At 44.3% G+C, this 26,880-nt stretch overlaps 1 protein-coding gene and 1 long non-coding RNA gene across 10 annotated transcripts in view; one reads left to right on the forward strand and one right to left on the reverse strand.

Annotated features, from left to right (window-relative positions):
* Positions 1-14,006, reverse strand: part of LOC100358570 (zinc finger protein 717) — a 21,841-nt gene extending 7,835 nt beyond the window's left edge. For 2 of the 7 annotated variants that reach the window (XM_051838697.2, XM_017339038.3), the window contains exons 1-2: positions 13,848-14,003; positions 10,102-10,159 (exon numbers count right to left, since the gene is read on the reverse strand). In XM_051838697.2, coding sequence (XP_051694657.1) covers positions 10,102-10,137 — 36 coding nt within the window. In that variant the 5' untranslated portion in view covers positions 10,138-10,159; positions 13,848-14,003. Of the gene's footprint in view, positions 1-10,101; positions 10,160-13,494; positions 13,625-13,847 lie in introns of those variants that run through there. The other 5 variants (XM_070056286.1, XM_070056288.1, XM_070056285.1 and 2 more) reach the window with 5 other exon arrangements.
* The window catches only part of LOC103345839 (uncharacterized), a 35,347-nt gene continuing 22,296 nt past the window's right edge, over positions 13,830-26,880 (forward strand). For all 3 annotated transcript variants that reach the window (XR_011381828.1, XR_007916398.2, XR_007916397.2), the window contains exon 1: positions 13,830-14,249. This is a non-coding gene — a long non-coding RNA (uncharacterized lncRNA). The remainder of the gene's footprint in view (positions 14,250-26,880) is intronic.

Genomic DNA, 26,880 nt, shown 5'->3' on the forward strand with positions numbered 1-26,880 from the left:
AGAAAAAAAAAAATGAGCACAAGCTCAGAAACTGGTAGAGAAATTTAGAAAGTAATCTCATATATGAGAGTACTTCAGAAACTCTGGAAGAAATGGAAGCTTATTTGGGAAAAAATTTTGAAATCTACACATAGCTTTTTTTTTTCTATCTTATGTAAAAGATCTGCAAAAGACTGAAAGGCAGACTAATATAGAGAGAGGGAGAAACAGAAATAGATACTCATCTTCTCTCCTCTGGTCCACTCCCCTCGTGGCCACAATGGCCAGAGCTGAGCCAGTCCAAAACCAAGAGTCTGGAACTCCATATGGGTTTCCCATGTAGATGGCAGAGGCACAAGCATTTGGGCCATCTTCTGTTTTCCCAGGCCCATTAACAGGAAGGTGGATCATAAGAGGAACAGCTAACTTGAACCAGCACTGATATGAGATGCTAGTGTCACAGGGAGCTGCTTAACCTGCTGGGCCACAATGCTGCCTCCACATGGCTTCCAAAACACTTATTTTCCAAGGTCTTTTATGAAGACTCTTATATGCATGAATTTCAAAATTATTTTGCACCAAAATAAACTTATCTTTTAACCATATTTTCCATAAACTTTTTAAAAATTGATTGATTTGGGAGGCAGAATTACAGACATGGAGGAAGAGACAGAGATCTCTTCCAGTTCACTCCCCAGATGGCCAGAGCTGGGCCAGACTGAAGCAGCCAGGAACTAAGGGACTTCATCCAGGTCTCCCACATAGGTGGCAGGTGCCCAAACACTCAGGCCACCTTCCACCACTTTTCCCAGGTCACTAGCAGGGAGCTGGATCAGAAGTGGAGCATCCCAGACACAAACCAGCACCCATATGAGATACCAGCATCACAGGTGACAGCTTTACCCACACACCAAAACGCCAGCCCTTTCCATAAACTTTTAAAAATTTATTTGAAAGATAAAGAGACAAAGACAGAGAAAACAGAGGGAGAGCCCCCATTCCCTGGTTCATTCCCCAAATGCTTGCAATAGCCAGGGCTGGGCCAGCTGAAGACAGCAGCTAGGAACTCAACCTGCATCTCCTACATGCGTGGCAGGGACCCAGCAATTTGAGCCATCGCCTGCTGCCTCAGGGTGCACATTAGCCAATCGCGAGAATGGAGAATAGAGCCGGGACTTAAATCTAGGCACTTCAATAAGGGACACAAATGTTCCAAGTGGTGAGTAACCCCTGCACATGAGCATTCAGAAGTTATCCTCATATATACAAGTGTAGTTACAGAAGGAAAATAAAGACGAGATGGAGCACAAAATGTGTAGTCAGAATAATAAATAATATTTTATTCCCAAATTTTAAGAAAGCAATCAAAATGTTCAATGACCCTTTCTTTCTTTTCTTTTCTTTTTTTTTTTTTTTTGGACAGGCAGAGTGGACAGTGAGAGAGAGAGACAGAAAGGTCTTCCTTTTGCTGTTGTTTCACCCTCCAATGGCCGCCATGGCCGGCGCGCTGTGGCCGGCGCACCACGCTGATCCGAAGCCAGGAGCCGGGTGCTTCTCGTGGTCTCCCATGGGGTGCAGGGCCCAAGGACTTGGGCCATCCTCCACTGCACTCCCTGACCACAGCAGAGAGCTGGCCTGGAAGAGGGGCAACTGGGACAGAATCCAGCGCCCCGACTGGGACTAGAACCTGGTGTGCCGGCGCCACAAGGCGGAGGATTAGCCTACTGAGCCTCGGCGCCGGCCTCAATGACCCTTTCTATAAGGATAGATTCAAAGAAAAGCTACTCTAGGCAAATCACAAACTGAAGAAACCCAAAGATAAAGACTTTGACAGCAGTGACAGAAAAAAACACACAGAATACTGGGGTACAACCATACATGAGTGATGGCTGACTTCTCATCACACAATGGAGACATCCTGAAAGTGCAGAAAGTGATATAGAATCCATGATTCTATATCCAGTGGAACTATTCTAAAAAAATGAGGTGAAATAAAGACATTTTCAGACAAGAAAAGTGACATAATTGATCATCCACAGACCTACACTGTAAGAATACTCAATAAAGTTCTCCAGTCTGAAACAAAATGATGCCAGGCAGTGATCTGCAAGGACAGGAAAGGCCACTAAAAATGCTAAAACATGTGTGGGTACCTGTACAGAACCAGAGCCTTTTCATTGTCTTAACTTCTTTGAAAAAAAATACTATTTAAAGAAAAATTATCACAACACGTGAAACACTCACATATTGATCCAATACACAAAAATATGTACAAAAACAACAGTACAAATGATAGAGGCCACAAATGTAACTATTCTATTGCAAGGTCCCTATTTTATGTGAAGTCCCTATATTTTATGTGAAGCAAAGCAATACTACTCCAAGTATACTGTGATAAAGATTCATATTGTAGGGGCCGGCACTGTGGCACAGCGGGTTAAAGGACTGGCCTGAGGCACCGGCATCCCATATGGGCACCAGTTCTAGTCCCCGCTGCTCCTCTTCTGATTCAGCTCTCAGCTATGGCCTGGGATGGCAGTGTAGGATGGCCCAAGTCTCTGGGCCCCTGCACCTGTGTGGGAGACCTGGAAGAAGCACCTGGCTCCTGGCTTCAGATCAGTGCAGTTCCGGCTGTTGTGGCCATTTGGGGAGTGAACCAGCGGAGAGAAGACTCTGTCTCTACCTCACTCTGTAACTCTGTCTTTCAAATAAATAAAATAAATCTTTAAAAAAATAAAAAATTAAAAGATGCATATTATAAGTCCTTAGAGTAATTAATAAAAAATTAATGCATATAGTGATATCAGTGATAAAACAAAATAGTGTGCATGTTGTCCATGGCTGTCATAACAAAGTGCCACAGCCTAGGAAGTTTAAACAATGAAAATTTATTTTTTTCACAGTTCTAGGGTCCAAGTTCAAGCTGCCTGCAGAGTTGATTGCTTGTGAGGACTTTCTCTTTGGTTTAAAGATGGTCAACTTCTAACCATGTCCTCATATGGCCATTTCTGTGTGTGCTCCCGTCTGGTGCCTCTCTCACAAATACACCAGTCCACATGGTGCAGAGATCACCAACAGGACATCAATTAACCCTAATTATCTGTCTGAAGGTCCCATCTCCAAATATAGTCGCTTGAGCTTTGGAGTATCCACATGAATACTGGGAGAGAATACAATTCAGTCTATAACTCAGAACTAAAAGGTTGATACCAAAATGGAATATTAAAATATTTGATCTGTAGTAGGCATTTAGCCCAGAAGTTAGGATTCTCGTATCTCACATTGGAGTGCCTGAGTACAATTCCCAGCTCTGTCTCCTGACTCCCGTTTACTGCTAATGGAGAGTCTGGGAGGCAGCAGTGATAACTCCAGTTAGTGGGTTCCTGCCACCCACGTGGCAGATCTGAACTGCGTTCCTGGCTCTTAGCCTCGGCACCAGCCCTATCCTAGCCATCGTGGACATATGGAGAGTGACAGTGGATGGAAGAGGCCGGCGCTGTGGCACAGCGAGTTAAAGCCCTGGCTTGAGGCACCAGCGTCCCATATGGGCACCAGTTCTAGTCCCGGCTGCTCCTCTTCTTATCCAGCTCTCTGGGAAAGCAGTGGAAGATGGCCCAAGTGCTTGGACCCCTGCACCCACATGGGAGACCCAGAAGAAGCTCTTGGCTCCTGGCTTCAGATCGGCGCAGCTCTGGCCATTGCGGCCATATGGGGAGTGAACCAGAGGATGGAAGACCTTTCTCTCTGTCTCTCTCTAACTCTTTCAAATAAATAAAATAAAATCTTTTAAAAATAAATGAATAAAATAAATATTAGAGGACATTTAAATATATATGTTAAAAAAAATAGTGGATGGAAGCATTCTCTCAAATAAATAAATTTTGATTAACCAAAAAGAAGGTAGCCCAAGAAAAACAGAGAACAGATGAGAAAAATAGAAAATGAGTATAAAATGTCAAAACACATCTTAATCATATTAACAATTAATTTGGGACCGGCGCCGTGGCTCACTTGGTTAATCCTCTGCTTGCGGCACCGGCATCCCACATGGGCACCGGGTTCTAGTCCCAGTTGCTCCTCTTCCAGTCCAGCTCTCTGCTGTGGCCCGGGAAGGCAGTGGAGGATGGCCCAGGTGCTTGGGCCCCTGCACCCGCATGGGAGACCAGGAGGAAGCACCTGGCTCCTAGCTTCGGATCAGCGTAGCTACAGCTGTAGTGGCCATTTGAGGGGTGAACCAATGGAAGGAAGACCTTTCTCTCTGTCTTTCCCTCTCTCTCTCTCTCACTAACTCTGTCAAATAAAAAAAAATTAATTTAAGGGGCCAGTGCTGTGGCATATGTTAAGCCTCCACATGTAGCACCAGCATCCCATATGGGCACTAGGTCATGTCCCAGCTGCTCCTCTTCCAATCCAGCTCTCTACTAAGGACTTAGGAAAGCAGCAGAAGATGGCCCAAGTGCTTGGGCCCCTGCCACCCATGTCAGAGATCCATAAGAAGCTCCTGGCTTAGGATCTGCCCAGCTCTGGCCATTGTGGCCATATGGGGGGTGAACCATGGGTAAAAGACCTCTCTCTCTCTGTAACTCTGCCTCTCAGATAAATAAATAAATGTTTAAAAAATAATAATTAAGTATAAATGAACTAGTAATTAAGGTATAAAATGGCAGACTTGCTTATAAAATCTAGATACTTCAATATTATATAAATAAGTGCAATATGTAAAATACAATACACAAAGACTAAAAGTAAAGGGACAGAAAAAGATACAAGATGGAAACACTGATCATAAAAGTAAGTGGGTATCTTAGTAGTGTACTGTAACATAAAATGTATTATCACAGAGATTTCATAATAATAGAGCTGTACATCAGGATGATAAAATACTGATAAATGTACAATGACTTTAAACTTGAAATATGAAATCAAACCCATAGAATCAAGTGGGAAACTAAAAAAACTCATAATAAAATCAGACAATTAACATCTTTTTTAGTAACTGATGGAACTAGATGAAAGAGTCAATTAGGGGGGCTGGTGCTGTGGCGTAGCAGGTAAAGCCACCACTTGCAATGCCGGTTTGAGTCTTCACTGCTCCACTTCTGATCCAGCTTCCTGCTAATGCCCTGGGAAGGCAGAACAGGATGGCCCAAGTCCTTGGGCCCCTGTACCCATGTGGGAGACCTGGAAGAAGCTTCCAGCTCTTGGCTTCAGATCAGCCCAGCTCCAGCCATTGTAGCCATTCGGCAAGTGAACTAGTGGATGGAAGACCTCTCTTTCTCTCTGCCTCTGCCTCTCTGTAACTCTGCCTTTCAATTTAAAAAAAAAAAAAAAATCTTTTAAAAAAATCAGTTGGAACACATAATGGCAATATATTCACTCATATTTAGAGAGTACCACGCGGAATACCCACCAAGATGAAACACATGGTGAGCCATAAAACAACTCTCAAGATTGAACTCTTAAAGTATGTTCTGTGATCTCAATGGAATTATAGAAGTCACAAGAAAAAAGAAATCCAGAAGAGTCTCAAATATTTAAAAACTAAATGAGTGAAAGAAAAAAAAAAAAACCATAAGGCAAATCAGAATGTATGTTAAAAAAATACATCATAACATCGACATCTGTAGATTAAAGGTGGCCAGAATTTTTTTCTTGATCCTACCTTTGAGGCAGAAACTGATTCCCCTTGAATGTGGACTGGCCTCAGCAACCTGCTTAGCTAACAGAACACAGCAAATTCAGAACACTGCAAACCTCGGGGCTGACCCTGTGATATAGCAGGCTAAGCCTCCACCTGTTACACTGGCATCCCATATGGGCGCTGGTTCGAGTCCCAGCTGCTCCTTTTCCAATCCACTCTCTCTTATGGCCTGGGAAAGCAGTGGAAGATGGTCCAAGTGCTTGGGACCCTATCACCACGTCAGAGAACCAGAAGAAGCTCCTGGCTTTGGATCTGCCCAGCTCTGGCCATTGCAGCCATTTGGGGAGTGAACCAGCGGATGAAAGAACTCTCTCTTTTCCTCTCCCTCTGTCTGTAACTCTGCCTCTTAAATAAATAAGTAAATCTTTAAAAAAAAAAAAAAAAAAGGACCTCATTGGGGTAAACACAGTACCTTAATTGGAAACATACTGAAACTGTGATTGAATATCAGTTTCTAAATAATAGTCATTTCATATTTTATGTTATGATATCAAGCTATAATTGTGAATTTAAAATGTTAAGAAAAAACTTCAAGACATTGTGGTTGGCATGAATTATTTTCCATGACATTGATATTGAACAAAAAACAAAAGAAAAAAGATAAAATTAAAATTTCTGGTCATCAAAAGAAACTATCAGGAATGAAAAGGCAACCTATAGAATGGAGAAAACTTTTGCAAATTCTCTAATCGGAGATTAATATCCAGAATATGGTATATAAGAAAACTCTATAACTCAAAAGGGAAGTCAAAATCAAAGAAAAATGAGCAAAAGATTAAACAGCCTTTTCTTCAAAGAAGATATGCAAATGGCTGATAAACACATGCAAAGAAGCTCAATGTCAGTAACCACTGGAGAAATGCAAATGAAAACCATAATGAAATATCACTTTACACTTATTGCAATGTCCATTACAAAAAAGAATAACAAATGTTGGAAAGGATGTAGAGAAATTAAAACTCTAATAAACTCCTGGTATGAATGTAAAATTGTGAAACCAATATGGAAAATGGCATGGAGACCTGAAAGAACTACACAATTCTATTCTTGTGTATACACACAAAAGGAAAAGAGGTTCATAGCAGCATTATTCACAACACCCAACAAGTGGAAGCAATTCAGGCTTTCATGGAAGGCTGAAGGAATAAATACAAGGTGGTATATACATATGTTATTAGTCTGTTTTGTGTTTCTAACAACACAACACCACAACTAGGCAAGTTATAAAGAAAGAAGTTTATTTTGGCTGAAATTCTAGTCAAAAGGTTGGGGAGGGGCAGCACAGGGCATCCCACAGGAAGAGACTGGGAGCGCGCCCATGTCTCCTTTAGTTCCATCCTCACAACCCTGTAGGATCCTGATTGCCTCCCAAAGGCTCCACCTCTAATCACTGCATTTAGATTGAGTTTTCACCCTCTTAATACCTCACAGTGGGAATTAAAGTCCAACATGAGTTTCAGAGAGAACAGACCATATTTAAACCATAACATACAACAGAACACTAATGAGCTTTAAAAAGGAAATTTTGAAAAACGCTACAATACAATGAACTTTATCCTACACATAATAAGCCAGTTAACAAGAGGACAAATATTGTATTATTCCACTCATATGAGGGTCTAAAAGTTGGTAAATTTACAGAGATAGAAAATAGATTAGTGCTGGGGCCAGCACTGTGGTATAGTGGGTAGAGCTGTCACCTGCAGTGCCAGCATCCCACATGGACACCAGTTTGAGTCCCGGCTGCTCCACTTGCGATCCAGCTATCTGCTATTGCCTGGGAAAGCAGTAGAAGATGGCCCAAGTCCTTGGACCTCTGTACCCATGTGGGAGACCCAGAAAGAGCTCTTGGCCCTGGCTTCGGACTGGCCCAGCTCCAGCCGTTGCAGCCATTTGGGGAGTGAACCAACTGATGGAAGATCTGTCTCTCTCTGTCTCTACTTCTCTCTGTAACTCTGCCTTTCAAACAGATGAAGGGAGGAAGGGAGGGAGGGAGGGAGGGAGGGAGGGAGGAGGGATGGAGGGAGGGAGGAAGAAAATAGACTAGCGATTGCCAGGGTATGTGGTAAAGGGATATAGGGACTAAGTGTTTGGTGCATGCAAAGTTTCATCTGGGGAAAATACAGTAATTTCTGTACATGGAGTACATGGATGGTGGTGAAGATTCCAAAGTAATGTGACTATACTTAAAGGCACTGAACTGCCATTTTAAAATGATTAAAGTGTCAAATTTTAGGTTATATATATTTTGTCACAAGTTTTTTTGTTTGTTTGTTTTTGTTTTGTTTTGTTTTTTTTGACAGGCAGAGTGGACAGTGAGAGAGAGAGACAGAGAGAAAGGTCTTCCTTTGCCATTGGTTCACCCTCCAATGGCCGCCGCGGCCGGCGCACTGCGGCTAGCACACCGCACTGCAGCTAGCGCACCACACTGATCCGATGGCAGGAGCCAGGTGCTTCTCCTGGTCTCCCATGGGGTGCAGGGCCCAAGCACTTGGGCCATCCTCCACTGCACTCCCTGGCCACAGCAGAGAGCTGGCCTGGAAGAGGGGCAACCGGGACAGAATCCGGTGCCCCGACCGGGACTAGAACCCGGTGTGCCGGCACCGCAAGGCGGAGGATTAGCCTAGTGAGCTGCGGCGCCGGCCAAAAAGTTTGTTTTTAATCAACTGTTAATCGCAGCTCTAAGCCCATAAACATAGCTATGAATAATGCATACATCTTTCTCCTTATTCACTGTTAAGTTATTAGCTGATATAATAAAATGCAATCTTTCAAACAGCATCAAAACATGACAAGTTGTAATTTTGTATTAGTACAAACTATAGATAAAATCATATATATATACACATATATAGAGCAAAAGTTACAAATCATTAACACCTATGCTTCCTATCTTCTTTATCTTTCTGCTTCTGTTCACATGCACCCCACTAACTCCTGAATGCTTTCTCACACTGACTCCTAAGGCTGTCACTATACCTACTGGCTGCTTGTTCAGCTCCAGAGGGAAAGAAATTCTCTCTCTCTCTCTTTCTGCCTCTGCTTTTCTGTGACTCTGCCTCTCAAAAAAATAATAAATCTTTTTCTTTAAAAAAAAAAAGGAAAGAAAGAAATCACATCATGAGCTAATAACATCCACCTAGTTACATAAAGAGCTTCTACATCCATGTAAAAATGAAAAAATATCATATTTTTTTAGCACCAACAGTCCCTCCTTTATACACATTCCAGTAGGCATTAGAATAAACATTTAAAAACTTAAAAAAAAAAAAAAAGCAAGCAGGATCTGACACCAAATAAACCTACGGGTGGGGAGAGTCCAGGAAAAACACCCATTTGGTGGCATGGGTCAAGGCTCGCTCATAGTAATACCACATAGAAGGAGAAAATGAAGTATGTAGTTTTCACATTGGATTTCTGGATCTGAGGTATCTTTTGGAAAGCAACAAAGAAGCGCCGAACTGGGAGTTGAAATATGATCCAAACGATGAGGAAGGTGTGCAAGTCAGAGAGAAAAGTTGGGAATGTCAGACCATGGCAGGCCAAATCAGTCATGGAGAACTGCTGAGTGAGATAAATGGCACACCTGGATAAGCTACATCAAGGAGAAGAAAGTACAAGAATTCCGGGAAAAAAAGAAGGCACCATCAAGCAGGCCATGACAGAAACCAACAGAGAAGAGTCTGAAAGAGAACATCATGGACAGCAGTTGCAAATATGGCAGAAGATTCTATTAGAATAGTATTTAGATGTGACTATAATTTAGGTTACTGGTAAACTTCTGAAGAACTGATCTAAGACTACAACAGCTAGATTAAAGTGTAAACAAGCAATGGAAACACCTGCCTGAAAATACAATTGGGAAATCCTTGGTACCAACTGCATATAGAACGACTGAGAGAAATATATGGAGAGCCATTTAAAGATCGAAAGTCTATTCTACCCTCCACACATTCCTGGTTCTATAGGTGAATCAAGCACAGCTTTTTCCCAAAGCTGTCTGAGATCACACTATTTTAGCAATTCCAAAAAACTTCATTAACTTAGTCATGTGTTAGCACAAATTAAAACACTGTCCACTACATTACCTATGTAACAAATACAGATCCAGACTTCATATCCTATGAGAATTACACATGTTCTCCTCTTAGAGCTGCTTTAAAACATGTAATGACTAAATCTTTTTGCTATGGTATCAGAAAGACCAGAGATACTCTACTTATATAGCTTATACTCTACTTATACAATATAAGTATACTTATACTTTATACTCTACTTAGACAGCTCTAAAGTCGCATAACCACAGCAACTTTAGCTTGTTAATGTATATTTCTCTGATGCTTAATTTTATTTAGTTTTACTTTCCCATTTTCATTAGTGCATACCCATTGTAAAACAAGCTGAGCAATAAACTAACTTACTGGAGATGTATTCATTTTCTTTGTTCGTGGAAACATGTAGAGGACTCTGGAATTACAGCTGCAAGAGAGGGTGAAAGGAGGACATAGTGAGAGAAATGGTCTGAATCACCTCTAGATTCCACAGTGCAAAGCAAGATCATGATAGAAACCAACAGAAAATGATGCATTAGGTGGGATAAAACCCAAAAACAAAAGCTTCTTTGTGAGAAAAATAATATAATTAAAAATAGAGAGCAGATGATAAACCGTCATTCTATAGTTCCTGGTAACACCAGCACAGGAACTGTTCCACGGGGCTCATCTCAAAGTGTTGACTCAGCATTACATGTGAAAAAGAGCAGGAGATGCCTCATTGAAAATTCACCCTCAATTCTATTAATCAGTAGATATTAAATACAAGGTAGTATTAGGTTAATGAAAATAATTATTTGCTACTGATGTTATAAAATTAACGCTATCGGGCCGGCGCCGCGGCTCACTAGGCTAATCCTCCGCCTAGCAGCGTCGGCACACCGGGTTCTAGTCCCAGTCGGGGCGCTGGATTCTGTCCCAGTTGCCCCTCTTCCAGACCAGCTCTCTGCTGTGGCCAGGGAGTGCAGTGGAGGATGGCCCAGGTGCTTGGGCCCTGCACCCCATGGCAGACCAGGAAAAGCACCTGGCTCCTGGCTCCTGGCATCAGATCAGCGCGGTGCGCCAGCCGCAGCGCGCCGGCCGCGGCGGCCATTGGAGGGTGAACCAACAGCAAAGGAAGACCTTTCTCTCTGTCTCTCTCTCTCTCACTGTCCACTCTGCCTGTCAAAAAAAAAAAAAAAAATTAACGCTATCACTAAGAAATCATTTTTAAAGATGGTTGCTTAAATCAGTTACAGTACAGGCCGGCACCGCAGCTCACTAGGCTAATCCTCCGCCTGCAGTGACGGAATCCCGGGTTCTAGTCCCGGTTGGGGTGCCAGATTCTGTCCCAGTTGCTCCTCTTCCGGTCCAGCTCTCTGCTGTGGCCCGGGAAGGTAGTGGAGGATGGCCCAAGTGCTTGGGCCCTGCACCTGCATGGGAGACCAGGAGGAAGCACCTGGCTCCTAGCTGCAGATCGACACAGCGCACCGGCCATGGCGGCCATTTGGGAGTGAACCAACAGAAGGAAGACCTTTCTCTCTGTCTCTCTCACTGTCTAACTCTGCCTGTCAAAATAAATAAATAAATAAATATAGTACAGTACAACAAAGGAAGAAATATTACGTTGTCACTAATATTTCCATTATAGAAAAATACTTGGGTGCTGTTATTTTTCTACCAATATAGACATATCACACAGGACTCCATATTAGTGTTTCTATTAAATTTCAGAGAAAAATAACCCATATTTTTGGCCCAAAATTGTATATGGAAAATGTACATAATATATATTTGTTGTGGTATACTTTCACAGTAATGGTTCCAAATGACACAGCTCTCTATATCAATGCCACAGTCCTTCCCCACAATGCCATTTCACTTGTTTTAGTCAATGGACACCAGTAAAGGTGATACACAGTTTTGAAAAGTATATGTCTAACTGGGGCCGGCGCTGTGCTGCAGCGGGTTACTGCCCTGGCCTGAAGCGCCAGCATCCCCTAGGGGCGCTGGTTCAAGACCCGGCAGTTCCACTTCTGACTCAGCTCTCTGCTATGGCCTGGGAAAGCAGTAGAAGATGGCCCAAGTCCTTGGACCCCTGCACCCGCGTGGGAGACCCAGAGGAAGCTCCTGGCTCCTGGCTTCAGATGGGCACACCTCCGCCCTGTTTCGGCCAATTGGAGAGTGAACCAGCAGATGAAGATCTCTCTCTCTCCCTCTCTCTCTCTGCCTCTCCTCTCTCTGTGTAACTCTGTCTTTCAAATAAATAAATAAATCTTTAAAAAAAAAAAGTCTATGTCTACTAGAGTTTGCCTTCTTGGAACAGCTATTTTGTGAATAAGCATGTAGCTTTCCTGTTGGAGACACAGGGCCTAGCCAAAACACTGCACATACTACTATTCATATGAGTAAAGCCATTACAAGGGACCAGCCAAGAGAGCAGATGATAAACCGTCATTCTATAGTTCCTGGTAACACCAGCACAGGAACTGTTCCACGGGGCTCACCTCAAAGTGTTGACTCAGCATTACAAATAGAGATTGTTTTCTAACCTAGTGTTTGTTGATGTGTTACATATGCCGATAAACACCAGGGAGGGGAGAAAGAACTGAGGTATATAACAAATACCATCAATACAATTCATGAGCTCATGCAGTTTTCCTAAGTATGCAAAATAACCAGATGGAGTCAGCAAGGCTGCTGGCACTAAGAGTGGCCATGTGAATCAGACACGAAGACTGTCTGGAGATGATAAGACTATGTTTTAAATTTTTACATGTATGTAGCCATTGTATTTTGTTTACTTATATTTTAAGAAACTAATTAGCAGTAAAAGTATGATTCAGCCTAATTTTCTCATCTGAAATAATGGAAAATAGGCTCACATTATGCTATTGTACTATTTATGATTGTCAAGAATGGATTAGTGACATTGTGAGGCAAAATTTGAGTTATAAACCTTTTGGGCTCACACAATCAATAGACAGCGTTTGGGAAAACCAGACACTGGGAGAGTTCACGGAAAAGACTTCTAAAACAACATTTGTTCTAAATTGACCGCAGCTTCTGAAACTGATCTCAAACACAAACATGAATTTCAAATTTATTAAAGAAAAATAGAGAACGCTAGTCAGAGTCAGGATGCATGACATCCACAAAACACGCGACACTGATCAACTCACTGTTTCATCTTTCTCACCAGGCGGAAAGACCCTGGCCACCCCTTCCTGAGCACCCAGGAAGGGCTGTAGGGCAGAGGGGACATCAGCAAGTCTCTGCATGCCAGGTGCGGGGACACTCGAGGTTTGAGAGCACTCCAATTCCGACAACAGTGAGGGGGAATGAAATGCGGGGAGTGTTAGGCAGGCCATCCCTGCACCGCAGGACACAGCTCGGGATCCCCTAAGAAACACCTCCCGGCCCTGTCTATTCCTTCTCGACCCACTCACTCTCCCTTCTCAAAGTTGGTCCAAATCCGCCAACACCGCCCCGTCTCTGACAGCTGGCGGATGAGGCAAGGTAGCATCAGGCACAGCGTGTTCACTCCGGCCAGCACGATCCACAACTGCTTGGGCCATGCAAAGCCAGGATCTTCACCCGTCCTGGAATCTTGAGCTTTGCTGCGAAGCACCGCGGAGAGGGTATTCCTGCAGGTGCACTGCCAGCCACCGGGGCCCTCCTTCACTCGGCTTAGTAACTACCCATTCCAAGGGCCAGGCGATCGCCCGGCACCCGCACCTCCCCTGCACAGCTCACTGGCGCTGTGCGCCTCTGTAAACTCACACCGGACGGCAGCGAGGCAGGACAGCGGCCGCACTCGCTGCAGACAGCACGGACCCCGCAGACGTAACCACCGCTCATCTCAGAGGCAGAACGCGGACTCGCGCCGCACACTGCCCAGCCGCACGAGGCCTGCAGCCAGCTCTGTACACCCGGAGGCACACATCCGGCCTCCCGGCAGGGCAAGGCCATCACCGAGGTCCAGCACCCGCGGAGGATTCCACGGTAAAGCCCCTCAGGCAGGCCCGGCTCCAGCGCTCGAGGCCCACGACGTGTCCGCGCCTGTCACGTGGGCACAGCCGTCCGCTCCCCAGGCGCCCCGAGGCCCAGCGTTCCCCTTTCGCCCTCACACCAACCTTCAGGGACGCAAAAGTCAACACCTCAGCCTGCAGAAGTGATAAGGGCAGCCACAACATCTGGATTTCCGGAAAAAAGATGGCGACAGTGGGCGGGGCAGCACATGCGCAGAAGGAACTCGGGAAAGGGCCTTGCAGGGCACTGTGCTGGTGACGTCTGGGAAGGTGAGACTACATTTCCCAGAAGCCTCTGCGCCCCGCCCTTACGAAACAAGGAGCATGCGTCGTGTGTCTCCTTGGCAGCGAGCCGGCTGCCTGGAGACCACACAGGATGCGTTCTAACAGGTCGCTACCACACGGCCGCCATGTGGAATTCGATTCTTCATCCGTTCCCAGTTTGAAAATGTCACGTTTTGAAAGAACAGTGCCACGAATGGAGAAGTTTTAGTGTGGCTGCATTTGGTAATTGTGACTAGTTTTATTTTCTCTTTTGATTTTGATCATTATATTGAGGTCATAGAATCCAAATTGACTTATTACAAATGCCTATTAAGGCATGGAAAAATCACAATGACTGTGTTACTTTAAAAAACTTACACAGTAATGCAGGCGTTTGATTAAGATGCTCACTTCCCCCATCGGAGTGCCTGGGCTCAATTCTCAGCTCCAGCTCCCCATGCTGCCAGCTTCCCGCTAAAGCACATGGTGATGGCTCAAGTGATGGGATTCCTGCCGTCCATGACTGAAACCTATATGGCGTATCCAGCTGCTCGCTCTGCTCCCCGGTCGCAGGCATTTAGGGGAGTGAACTATTGGGTGGAGCTCTCTGTTTCTCTTCTCTGGTTCGAAAATACACACAACACAAAACAAGAAACCAATACTCCTGTAGCAACCCAGTTCTAACCCTCTCAAAGAATTCTTGAGTTCCTCTAGGAATTTGTGAGCCATCAGTGGATCACATTCCACTGTTGGGGAAACTATTCGAGTGCAGACTTTGGAATAAATTGCCTGGATTATAGGGTCAGAGCATTCTAAAACTGCATAAATTTAAAAGTTCACCATCTGTTAAGTTTGTAAGGAGAAATTCCTGAAACAGATCTAACAACTCTGTTTCTCTGGGACCTAGACTTAAATGTCATCTCCCCTCTGCTGGTTTCCACTGCAAACTAGGCAAGGTCATCAACACAAGAGCTTCAGAGAGCTCCCATTGGGCATGGCTCCTGCTATCAGGACTGATGCAAGCTTGAATGGGGATGTGATTAGAATGCCAAATCATTGCCCAAGACCCACCCCCAGTTTTCTCTGCATCTAACATATACCTTGCCTTGTCCTAATCCATTTATCTTTTCTGCTCCTGCCATTGCCCGTAAGGGGCTTTATTCTGCAAATCAAGAGACCTCCGTCTTAGCTTCCCAACCTAGGAACCTCCGACTCAGACCACAGAAGCAGTTGTATCTTGAATTCGTAGGTCTCAGGGTCATATTGCTTGAAAGAGAAAATGAACTTGCATGGATCAAAGAACTAAACTGGCAGCATGGAGCAATGGGTCTTCATGTCCTTTCCTAGGAGTGGTTGCTCCTGTATTGGTAGTCACATACCTACGCCAGCAGGAGGTGTTCATACCAGAAGTGGAGATATGGGTTCCATGGAGGAGCCTTGAGAAAAACAAAGTGGAAGACCACCTCCTATTATTGTTGGCTGAGCTTAAGGAACTTATTCCTCTCTCTGGGTCTTAGTCATACCTTCTGTGTGATGATTACAGCTCATAATCGCAAGCAACTAGCCAATAACAGGAATTCTACTACTTAATTTGTACTGAATGCAAAATAATCAAGAACAGAGTCCCTGTAATAAAGATATTCAGAATTCCACAAGGACTAAGAACTGAGGTTAGACTTCTACTACTTGTCTAATGAAAATGTGTAGTCTTGTACTTATGGTGTCTGATCATGTTTTGTATTCAACCATTCATATTATCTTTTTTTAAATGGCATACAGTTAAGATTAATATCACCTTTCCTTATAATCCCAAGGACTTTCTCCCTGACTTAGTCATCATAATTAGTCTAATGTGTGTACTGCAGGCATTTTCTTATGCATTTATATCCATATCTGTGTATGAGTATAGAATGTATCACACAGAAGGGAAATCATGTTTTATGTGAATTTTATTTTTGGAATATTACCATATAAATATTAGATTAAAATACAATATAGGCCAGCGCCGCAGCTCAATAGGCTAATCCTCTACCTGCAGTGCCAGCACACCGGGTTCTAGTCCCGGTCGGGGCGCCGGATTCTGTCCCGGTTGCCCCTCTTCTAGGCCAGCTCTCTGCTATGGCCTGGGAGTGCAGTGGAGGATGGCCCAAGTGCCTGGGCCATGCACCTGCATGGGAGACCAGGAGAAGCACCTGGCTCCTGGCTTCGGATCAGCGCGGTGCGCCGGCCGTGGCAGCCATTGGAGGGTGAACCAATGGCAAAAGGAAGACCTTTCTCTCTGTCTCTCTCTCTCTGTCTACTCTGCCTGTCAATAAATAAATAAATAAATAAATATTTAAGGCAATGTTAAATATAAATAATAAATTATTTTAAATTGTAAATAAAATGATTATTTCATAAACTAAATTAATATAATTTATAAAATTAAATAAATTTAATTAATTAAAATAAAATATTTAAATAAATCTAATAATAATAAATCTAATAAAATATTATAACTAAGTCAATATATACTTTTTTACCGTTATAAATTTATTTTATTTATATATACATCCATATATATTTTAAATGTTTTGGAGGATATATATATATATCTTAAAGTGTTTAAATAATATTAAATAGTTGTTCATGGAGTAAAAATAGCTAAGTCTTTCTTTTTTTGAAAAAATTGAGTTTATTTATTTGAAAGAGTTACACAGAGGAAGACACAGAGACAGAGAGGTACTCCATCCACTGGCTCATTCCCCAGATGGCCACAAACTGACTGGGCCAAAGCCAGGAGCCAGGTTCCCCCATGGGTAGCAGGGGCCCAAGCACTTTGGCCATTTTCTTCTGTGTTACCCAGGGCATTAGATGGAAGTTGGGTCAGAAGTGGAGCCACTGGGACACAAACTGGCACCCATATGGAATATTGGGATCACTGGCAGCAGCTTTATCTGCCACACCATTAGTTATCAGAAAAAATTTGTTCTTTCACCCTAAAAAAGGGCAATAGGAATAATTACATTTATCTAAATTTCTCCAACTGTTAATTAACCTAGTTATGAGTATTTTGTTTACCAAACTTAGCATTAAAATAACATGACAAGTTAAAAATACAATCTGAAGACCTGTGTAAAATACTATTTGAGTACTAGCTATAGCATTAATTAAACACCTAAGAGTAATTGTGTATTAATTACAGAGTTCAACCAATAGTTTTAAGTAGAACATAAAAAATACTAAAAGGGTAAAGTATTAAGTTCTTTTTTTTCTTTTTTTTGTTTGTTATATAGTTTTTTTATTTAATAAATGTGAATTTACAAAGTGCAACTTGCATATTGTCTAAGTCAATATATACTTTTAAAGAGTTATCAGAAATCATAGATTTCTTTTTTTCATTTTTAAAAATTACTCACTGGGGTCTGTGCTGTGGCGTATTAGGTTAAGCCTCTGCCTGTGGTGCTGGCATCCAATATGGGCGCTGGTTCAAGTTCTGGCTGCTCCATTTTCAATCCAGCTCCCTGATAATGGCCTGGGAAAGCAGCAGAGGACGGCCCAAGTGCTTGGGCCCCTTCACTCACATGAGAGATACGAAGAAACTCCGGCAGATGTTTCTCTCTCTCTCTCTCTTTCTCACATTGCCTCTCAAATAAACAAATCAACCTTAATAGTTTATTTATTAGAGTATCAGAGAAGGAAAAAGAGCCCCCATTCACTGGTTACTCCGACAATGCCTACAACAATTGGCACTGGGATGGGGCTAAAGCAAGGAGCTGGGAACTTAATCCATTTCTCTCACACAGTAACAGAAACCCAGTCACTTCATCAGTCATTGCTGCCTCCTAGGGTCTGCACTAACAGAAAGCTGGATCAGGAGGCAGCGCAGAGAAGTGAACCTAGCACTCAATTGTAGGCATCTTGACTGGAATCTTAGTCACCAGGCTGTGCCTACTTCTCATGTAACTTTCTAAACAGCTGTACTGAGATATAAATTATTTACCATGCAATTCATCCATTAAAAGTATACAATTCAATGATTTTTCAAAGGTATGTGCCATTATCCCCATGAATTTCAGAACATTTTTGTAACCTCAAAAAAGAAACTCAACACCTTTTAGCAATAGGGAACCACAAATACACAGTTTCAGAAGACTTGCCTCTGTAACAGGCGATGGGGTCCGAGTGTTCTCATCTATCATGAGGTCTGGACCTACCGCCCAGTCATCCTTGCTCAGAGCATTGTGCCCACAACAGGGAGCCAGGAGCAGGAGAGTGGTGATATTTTGCCACCCCAGGGAAGTTATCCCGCCCCCCAGCCAGTGAGAGCTGGCAGGAAAGGGGCCCCGTGTCTTTGGTTGCTCTAGTCTGAAGTGGAGAAAGGGAGGGAGAACAAGTCTGGATTAAATTACCACTGCATCTTGATCATTTTCTTCAGTAAATACTTCATTACAGAGACTTTAATTGGTTGGCTGTTTCTACTGGAATGAGATTCCATGGAGTTGCTCACACTGTCCTGCCTGATGTCTCTGTAGGAATTGTATGACTTCAAGAATTTTTTCCTATTTTTTATTTGAGGATGACAGCCAAAGATACAGATAGTGAATGATTGCATGCTCAGTGACTTGTGAATTCAATTTGTAACGGCCATATAGTGATGACACATCGTCCAGGAAAAAGAATTAAACTCAATCAGTTGTCAGTTACTCACCCTTTGAAAAACTCACATTGTTTTTTGCCAGAGAAACCTAACTGTAGGAATACAGTGATTCTTCCCACCATACCCGCCCTCTTTCCCCCCAATCCAACCCCATTTCCTCCTCCCTCTCCCATTTCCAGTCCTATTCTCCATTAAGAAAAAAAAAAACTCTTCCTCAACAGTCAAGACAAGTGTTGTTCAAGTTATTGCTTCTCAAAGTGTCAATTTCACTTCTACACATTGCCTGTTAGGTGCTCTATTAGTTATCACAGATCAGTGAGACGTATGGTATTTGTCCCTTTGGGACTGGCTTATTTCACTAAGTATGATGTTTTCTAGCTCATCCATTTTGTTGCAAATGACAGGATTTCATTTTTTTACTGCTGTGTAGTATTCCAGAGATTACATATCCCATAATTTCTTTATCTAGTCTTCAGTTGACTGGATAAAGTTCAGCATTTAGGTTGACTACATGTCTGAGCTATTGTGAAATGAGCTGCAATAAACATGGGGGTGCAGAAAATTCTTTTATTTGCTGATTTCACTTCCTTTGGGTAAATTTCCAGGAGTGGGATGGCTGGGTCATATGGTAGGTCTAGACTGAGATTTCTGATGTATCTCCAAACTGACTTCCATAGTGGTTTTACCAGTTTACATTCCCACCAACAGTGGACTAGGGTACCTTTTTCCACACATCATCACCAGCATTTGTTGTTTGTTGATTTCTGTATGAAAGCCATTCTAACTGGGGTGAAGTGAAACCTCACGTGGCTTTGATTTGCATTTCCCTGATGGCTAGTGATCCTGAGCATTTTTTCATGTGTCTGTTGGCCATTTGTATTTCCTCTTTTGAAAAATGTCTGTTTAGGGGCTGGTGCTGTGGCACAGCAGGTTAAAGCCCTGGCCTGAGGTGCTGGCATCCTATATGGGCACTGCTTCTAGTCCCAGATGCTCCTCTTCCGATCCAGCTCTCTGCTATTGCCTGGGATAGCAGTAGAAGATGGTCCAAGTCCCTGGGCCCCTGCATCCACGTGGGAGACCTGGAAGAGACTCCTGGCTCCTTGCTTCAGATCAGCATAGCTCTGGCTGTTGCGGACATCTGGGGAGCAAACCAGAGGATAGAAGACCTCTCTCTCTCTCTCTGTCTCTGCCTCGCTCTTTAACTCTTTCAAATAAATAAAATAAACCTTTAAAAAAAGAAAAAGAAAAATTATTAAGTCCTTTGCCCATTTCTTCACTGGGTTGTTTGTTTTGTTGTTGTGGAGTTTCTATATCTCTTTATATATTCTGGTTATTAATCCTTTACCAGTTGAATAGTATGCAAATAATTTCTTCCAATCTTCTCTTTGTTGAGAGTTGTTTTTGCAGTACAGAAGCATCTCAATTTGATGTAATGCCATTTGTGAATTTTGACTTTGACTGCCTGTGCCTCTGGGGTCTTTTCCAAGAAGTCTTTGCCTATGCCAATGTCTTGCAGGGTTTCCCCAATGTTCTCTAATAATTTGATGGTATCAGGTCATAGATTGAGGTCTTTAATCCATTTTGAATGGATTTTTGCATAACGTATAAGGTACAAGTCCTGCTTCATACTTCTGCATGTGGAAATCCAGTTTTCCCAGCACCTTCTTCAGTAGTGATGACATGTTCCTGTGTTCTGTGTGCAGCATATCCTTAAGCATCTTCTGCAGGGCTCCAAGGCAGTGACAAATTATTTCAGTTTCTGTTTGTCATGGGAGGTCTTTATTTCACCTTTGTTCATAAATGAGAGCTTTACAGGGTATAGCATTCTGGGTTGACAGGTTTTTTTTCTCTTAAGACTTGTAAGATATATTGCCATTGTCTCTTAGCCTGTAGGGTTTTTGATGAGAAATCTGCTATGAGTCTAATTGGAGATCCTCTGAAAGTATCTGGCGTTTCTCTCACATACGTTTTAGAATCTTTTCTTTGTGTTTTACTTTGGAGAGTTTGACAGCAATGTGTCATGATGAAGATCTTTTCTGGTCATGTCTATTAGGGGTTCTATGTGCTTCCTGTACTTGGGTGTCCCTTTCTTTCTCCAAATTGAGGAAATCTTCTGTTATTATTTCACTAAAATGTCCTTCTATTCCTTTCTCTCTTTGCATGCCTTGGAGAACTCCTAGAACCCATATGATGGGTCATTTGATAATATCCTGTAGATTCCCAACAGTGTTTTTTAGTTTCTAATTTCATCTTCTGGTGTTTGGTCTACCTGTATAATTTCCTGTGCTTTGTCTTCTAAGTCTGATATTCTTTCTTCTGCTTTACCGATTATGTTGTTAAGGCTTTCCACTGTATTTTTTGTTTGTTCTATTGAATTCTTCATTTTCAAGATTTCATTTTGATTTCTCTTTAAGATCTCAATTTCGAGGGAGAAATTTTCTTTTGTGTCATGTATGGATTTCATTATTTTGTGCATTTGCTTCTGACTACTTCTAAGTAATCCTATGACCTATTTTTTGAATTACATTTCTGGCATTTCTCCAGTCTCATCATCTTCACGATCCAGTACTGAAGTGTTATTTTCTTCTGGGGTGTCATGTTATCTTCCTTATTCTTGTTTCTTGAATTGTTGCATCTATTGTTCAGCATTTGTGGAGATACTTGCTGGTTTCTTGTTTTTTCTCACTGTGGTGGCTTTTATCTTTGGACTACAGTGGATTAGTGGAGTGTCCTCTTTCAGGGAATATCTAGAGTCCTGTGGTAGGTGTTGCCAGGGAGCTCTGCTCTGTGCTCCAGGGTGAAGTGCATGTCTGAGGTGATATACCCAGATTTGGCATGTGAAATCTCCCCCCCCCTTTTTTTTTATCAGAGAGGAGGTTTCTTCTTGTCTGTTGGTGTAGACACAGCTGAGCTCCTCTCCTTGAAGGAGACCAGTGCCTGGGCACTAGCCCCAGTAAGTATATTATTTGTCCACTCACAAAAGATCTGTGCAGTCCCCAGTGTAAGTTCAAATTCCCCCCTCAGTGACTCTCACCAGGTAACCAGGGAGCCTTGATCATGTGATTCCATCCTTCCCCAAGGAGATTCATTGCAGTCTCATGAAGCACACACAAGCCTGATACCCTTTTGGATTCTGCTGGCAATGTATGCACCATTTACAGATGTTGACTCACCTCATCCTAAATGGGACCCCCTCCAACAAAGGCCTCCAGAACCTGTTGAAATTAAAATCAGCAGGTACTGTCCCTAGTGCCCTCAGAGAGTTCCTTACTGTGGAGCTTCAGCAACCTGCTCTCATGCCCCTACATGCTCTGGGCCACGTATGTTGACTGAAAGTTCTCAAGAGCTCTGATACAGGAAGCCATGCTCTTGCTACGCACCTGGAAAACAACATGTGCTGCCTGCTGTGTTCTCCTAGAAACAGGCCTGAGCCCATGACTCACCATGTCCAGCTGCCCATCAACTCTTTGGCCATGGAATCAGAACGAAAGTAAAGGGATGGAGACAGACAGACTGTGCAAACATGAACTTGAAAGCGCACAAGTGACCTGAGAGTTTGAAAGTCTTAGCAAAGATAAAGAGAAGCTTTTCACGACAAAAGGGTCACCCTCTGGATGATACAGCAATTATGAATGTGCTTGTGGCTACAATTCATATATATAACATGTATAACAGAAAACAACAGAACTAAAGATGGAAATCAACAGATGAACAACTGCAGAATTAATATTCGCTGGCGCCGTGGCTCAATAGGCTAATCCACCGCCTTGCGGCGCCTGCACACCGGGTTCTAGTCCCGGTCAGGGCGCCGGATTCTGTCCCGGTTGCCCCTCTTCCAGGCCAGCTCTCTGCTGTGGCCAGGGAGTGCAGTGGAGGATGGCCCAGGTGCTTGGGCCCTGCACCCCATGGGAGACCAGGAGAAGCACCTGGCTCCTGGCTTCGGATCAGCGTGGTGCGCCGGCCGCAGCGCGTCAGCCGCAGTGGCCGTTGGAGGGTGAACCAACGGCAAAGGAAGACCTTTCTCTCTGTCTCTCTCTCTCTCTCTGTCCACTCTGTCAAAAAAAAAAAAAAGAATTAATATTCTTCTCTCAGTAACTAATGGGCCAATCAGACAAAAACATCAGAATACAGAATGGAATGATACTATCGTCCCCTGATTCTCCTACTTGAAAGTCAGAGAGACAGTGTGCACACACATGAAAGACATCTTCCATCTGCTGGTTCAGGGCTGGGCCAGGCTGAAGCCAGGAGCCGAAGTCAGTGCCTACCACATGGGTGGCAGGAACTCAAGCGCTCAAGTCATCACCTGCTGCCTCCCAGGGTACAGAGTAAGCAGGAAGCTGGAATTAGAAGCAGAGCCCAGATCCAAATCCAGGCATCCCAACATAGGATACGGACACCCAAGTGGTGTCTTAACTACTGCGCCCCACGCCTGCCCTCATCTAACTGATATTTATAAAGCACCGTGTGGAACACTCACCACGACAGACCAACACTGAACCGGAAAACAAGTCTCAGCACCAGCATCTGCTAGAGCATGATCTTGGAGCCAAATGCCATCAAAATAGAAATAAACAACAAAAAGAAATCCAGAAGAGCTTCAGATATTCGAAAGTTAAATGCCGCACTTGTAAATTACCTGAGGTCAAAGAAGAAATCCGCAGGGCAATGTGACTGTTCTGAGCAAGCGGAACATCCCTCACGCTGTCCTAGACACGGGAGCCACACTGTTTTTTCCTGAGATGGAAACTACTTCCCCCTGAAAGCTGACTCACTTAGCACCTGGCCTTGCTGGAGCCCAGTTATGATCCCAGTAAACCACTGCCCTGCTTCCTCACTGTTGGGGCAAGAGGGCCCTCCTCCACCTTCCTCGGCTCAGACTGAAGCGTACGTACAGCCAAGCTCGTTCGCTTAGTTCTTTTTTTTGCTGAGGCCTCTTTATAGGAATTCTTGACTCCTGCCTACCCAGAGAGCTTCCCGCCTGGCTGATGCACCCAACCCCAGACCTGCCAGGCCCCGAGTGCATCGGCATCGCCAGCCCTCGGCGGCCAGCCTCCTGTGTGAAGTGACACCGTCTCCCTGCTCTTCGGTGTGGGGAGCAACTCGGACTAGACTAAGTTACTGGAATTAAGACTTATTCTATGCATCTGCTCTCCCACAATATGGCGCTGAGAAGGGAGTAACAGCTTCTACCCAGCTGCCTCCAGTTCAACCAATAAGCTGCAGGACCTGCTCCTGATTGGAGGAGAGCAGCGTACTCGGCGTGTGGGTAGCAGAGTTGGGATTGGCGGAAGAGGACTATAAAGAGGAGACAGACAACATGCACCAGGAACATCTGAAGGAACACCTGTGCAGCCCCCGAGAGAGCCGGCCGGCGGTGTGCCGCTCCCCTGCGGAAGTGGGGAAAGTGGCTAGGGGGAACCGCCCTTCCACGGAGGTGGAAGGGACGGTAGCCAACCCGGGAAGAACCAGCAGCAAACCTGGGAAGGGCCGAGCAGACGAAAGAGCAACGCAGGGTCCTGTGTCGTTCCTCCACGAAGACGGGGAGCGACATAATGGTGCCGTGACTCGGATATGAAGCCTAGGCAGCGTTTAGTGTCGTTCCTCCATGAAGAGGGGGAGCGACATTCGGCCCAGCCCCTTGGGCAGCTGCGGCTGCTCCCTCTCCTTACACTCTTGCCTTCTCTTGCTCCTCTTCGACCTGCTGCTGCCACTTTGTAAGACTCTGTCCTTCCTCTGCCAAGTAAATCTGTCAATAAATTACCATCTAACCAATTCGTGGCCTGTCACTCTCTCACCCGTGACTGAGCACCAAAGAAGGTTGCACAGTATTTAAAAATCCCAGGAGGCTGTTATAGTCTGAATGTGTCTTCCCAAAATGCAGATGTCGAAGCCTGACCCACATCCTGACGACACTGGAGCCAGCCGCAGACATCTATGATCCCACCGATAGCAGGTTCATAGTCAAATTCTTAGAGAAAGGTTTGAGTGGTGGTTCCCGGGGTAAGAGAGAGGAGAACAAGTTAGCGTCCAGTGAGCACGCAGTTTCCTTTGTGCAGGATGTAAGAATTCGCATCAGGACTAGAGGCCACAGTGTAGAGACGATTCCAGCAGTCTGTGAACAGAGGTCACAGCGCGGGCAGTGCATCGGCCTCAGAGGCGCTGGAAGATGTTGTTAGTGGACACACGTCCTGGATCCTGGGTGCAAACAGTGGTTACTCTGAATTACAGTTTTCCGCCTGAATCCTTCTGCTCTGAAGACCCCCAGCCCCAGCACCGAAGCTGTGAACGGGAAGCCACTCACCCGCCCCTGCACAGCGCGGCCTGGGGTCTCCCGGCCACTGTTCCCAAGGACAGGGGGCTGTCCCGCTGTGGAGCCAGCACTCTGCTCCCATGGACTCGCGAGTCGGTGAGAAAAGGCGGGTGTGCGCGCCCCCTCGTGGCCACCAGGACGCAGCGCAGGATGCGAGCGCCCGTGACCCAGCTTTGCTTGGAAAGAGTGGAACTCCGTGAAGACACATAGACTGCTCAAGCCGAATGAACCCGCTCTTCTATGCCATTTCCAAAACCACACTGAGTGAAACGAATGTAGACAGAACAGAACAGTTCTCTCAAAATAGTCCACACAGTGAAATTTGAAAATCAAACTACAAAATACTGAAGAACCGAATAAAATCTGCATGACCTGGTACCTGATGAGTTTTAAACATACAAAATCAAAAGCCAGTCAAAAGCCAGTGCTGTGACATAGTGGGTAAAGCCGCCACCTGCAGTGCCGGCCTCCTATATGGGCGCCAGTTCGTGTCCCGGCTGCTCCACTTGGTATCCAGCTCTCTGCTGTGCCCTGGGAAAGCAGTGGAAGATGGCCCAAGTGCTTGGGCCCCTGCACCCACGTGGGAGACCTGGAAGAAGCTCCTGACTCTTGGCTTTGGATAGTCACAGCTCCAGCCATTGCAGCCAACTGGGGAGAGAACCAACAGATGGAAGACCTGTCTCTGTCTCTCTGTCTTTCTCTCTTTCTGCCTTTCTTTCTCTCTGTGTGTAATTCTGACTTTCAAATAAATAAATAAATCTTTTTTAAAAAAGCCAATCCAAAAGAGAAAAAAAGCTAACATGGACTTCATAAAAATTAAGCTTTCTACTCTGTGACACATTGTGTGTAGAGGACAAAACCAGAAGACACAGACTGGAAGAAACGGTTTATTAAACAGACATCTGCTAAAGAATATGTAATCCAGGGACCTGCGCGGTGGCAGAGCAGGTTAGGCCTCCACCTGCGGCGCCAGCATCCCATGGGGCGTTGACTGGAGTTCCAGCTGCTCTACTTCTGGAGCCAGCGCTCTGTTGTGGATTGGAAAAGCAGAAGGTGGCCCAAGTGTTTGGGCCCCTGCACCTGTGTGGGAGACCTGGAAGAAGCTCCTGGCTCCTGGCTTCAGATCAGCATAGCTCTGGCTGTTGTGGCCATTTGGGGAGTGAACCAGTGGATGGAAGACCTCTCTCTGTGTATATCCCTCTCTCTGTCTGTAATTTTACCCTCAAATAAATAAATAAAATCTTTTAAAATATGTATGATTCAGATTGCTTAAAGAACTCATGGAGGTTAACAATAACAACTCATAACTACAAATGGGTAAATTCTGAACAGACACCTGTCCAAGAAAATAGAAAGATGGCAAATAATCGTACAAAAGATGCTGACATCCTATGTCAATAAGGAATTGAAGCAACACAGCAGTGAGAGATCACTGCACACCAGTTAGAATCACCTAACTGTGAAAAGTACTCCCGTCGCCGGAGGGTGAGGGGCAGAGGGAGGCCTCACTCACTGACAGTGCAGTGCACAAAGGCACAGACACTTTGGAAGACAGTTTGAAAATCTGTTCAAAAATTAAACAAGCCTCACTTTACAACCCAGCAATTTAGACAATGGCATGCCAAAATCATGTCTAAATGAAAACCAATTTGTAACTGTATACAACAGCTCTACTCAAAATGGTCAAAACTCAAAATGTTCAAAATATCCTTCAGTAACTGAATGCATAACCCAACTGCAGTACATCCATGAAAGGGAATCCCCCTGGAAACAGAAACAGGGGACCTCCCGGCCCATGACTTGGTGGCTATTCCATGCACACTCTGAGTAACAGAGAGCCAGCCTGAAGAGCCTACACACTTGCATCGTGACTTCCTGGAAGAGCAGACCTGAGGAGCACAGCAGTGTTGTGTGAGGCGGGG

Source organism: Oryctolagus cuniculus, chromosome 14 (genome assembly GCF_964237555.1).
Source record: "Oryctolagus cuniculus chromosome 14, mOryCun1.1, whole genome shotgun sequence".
Taxonomy (NCBI): domain Eukaryota; kingdom Metazoa; phylum Chordata; class Mammalia; order Lagomorpha; family Leporidae; genus Oryctolagus; species Oryctolagus cuniculus.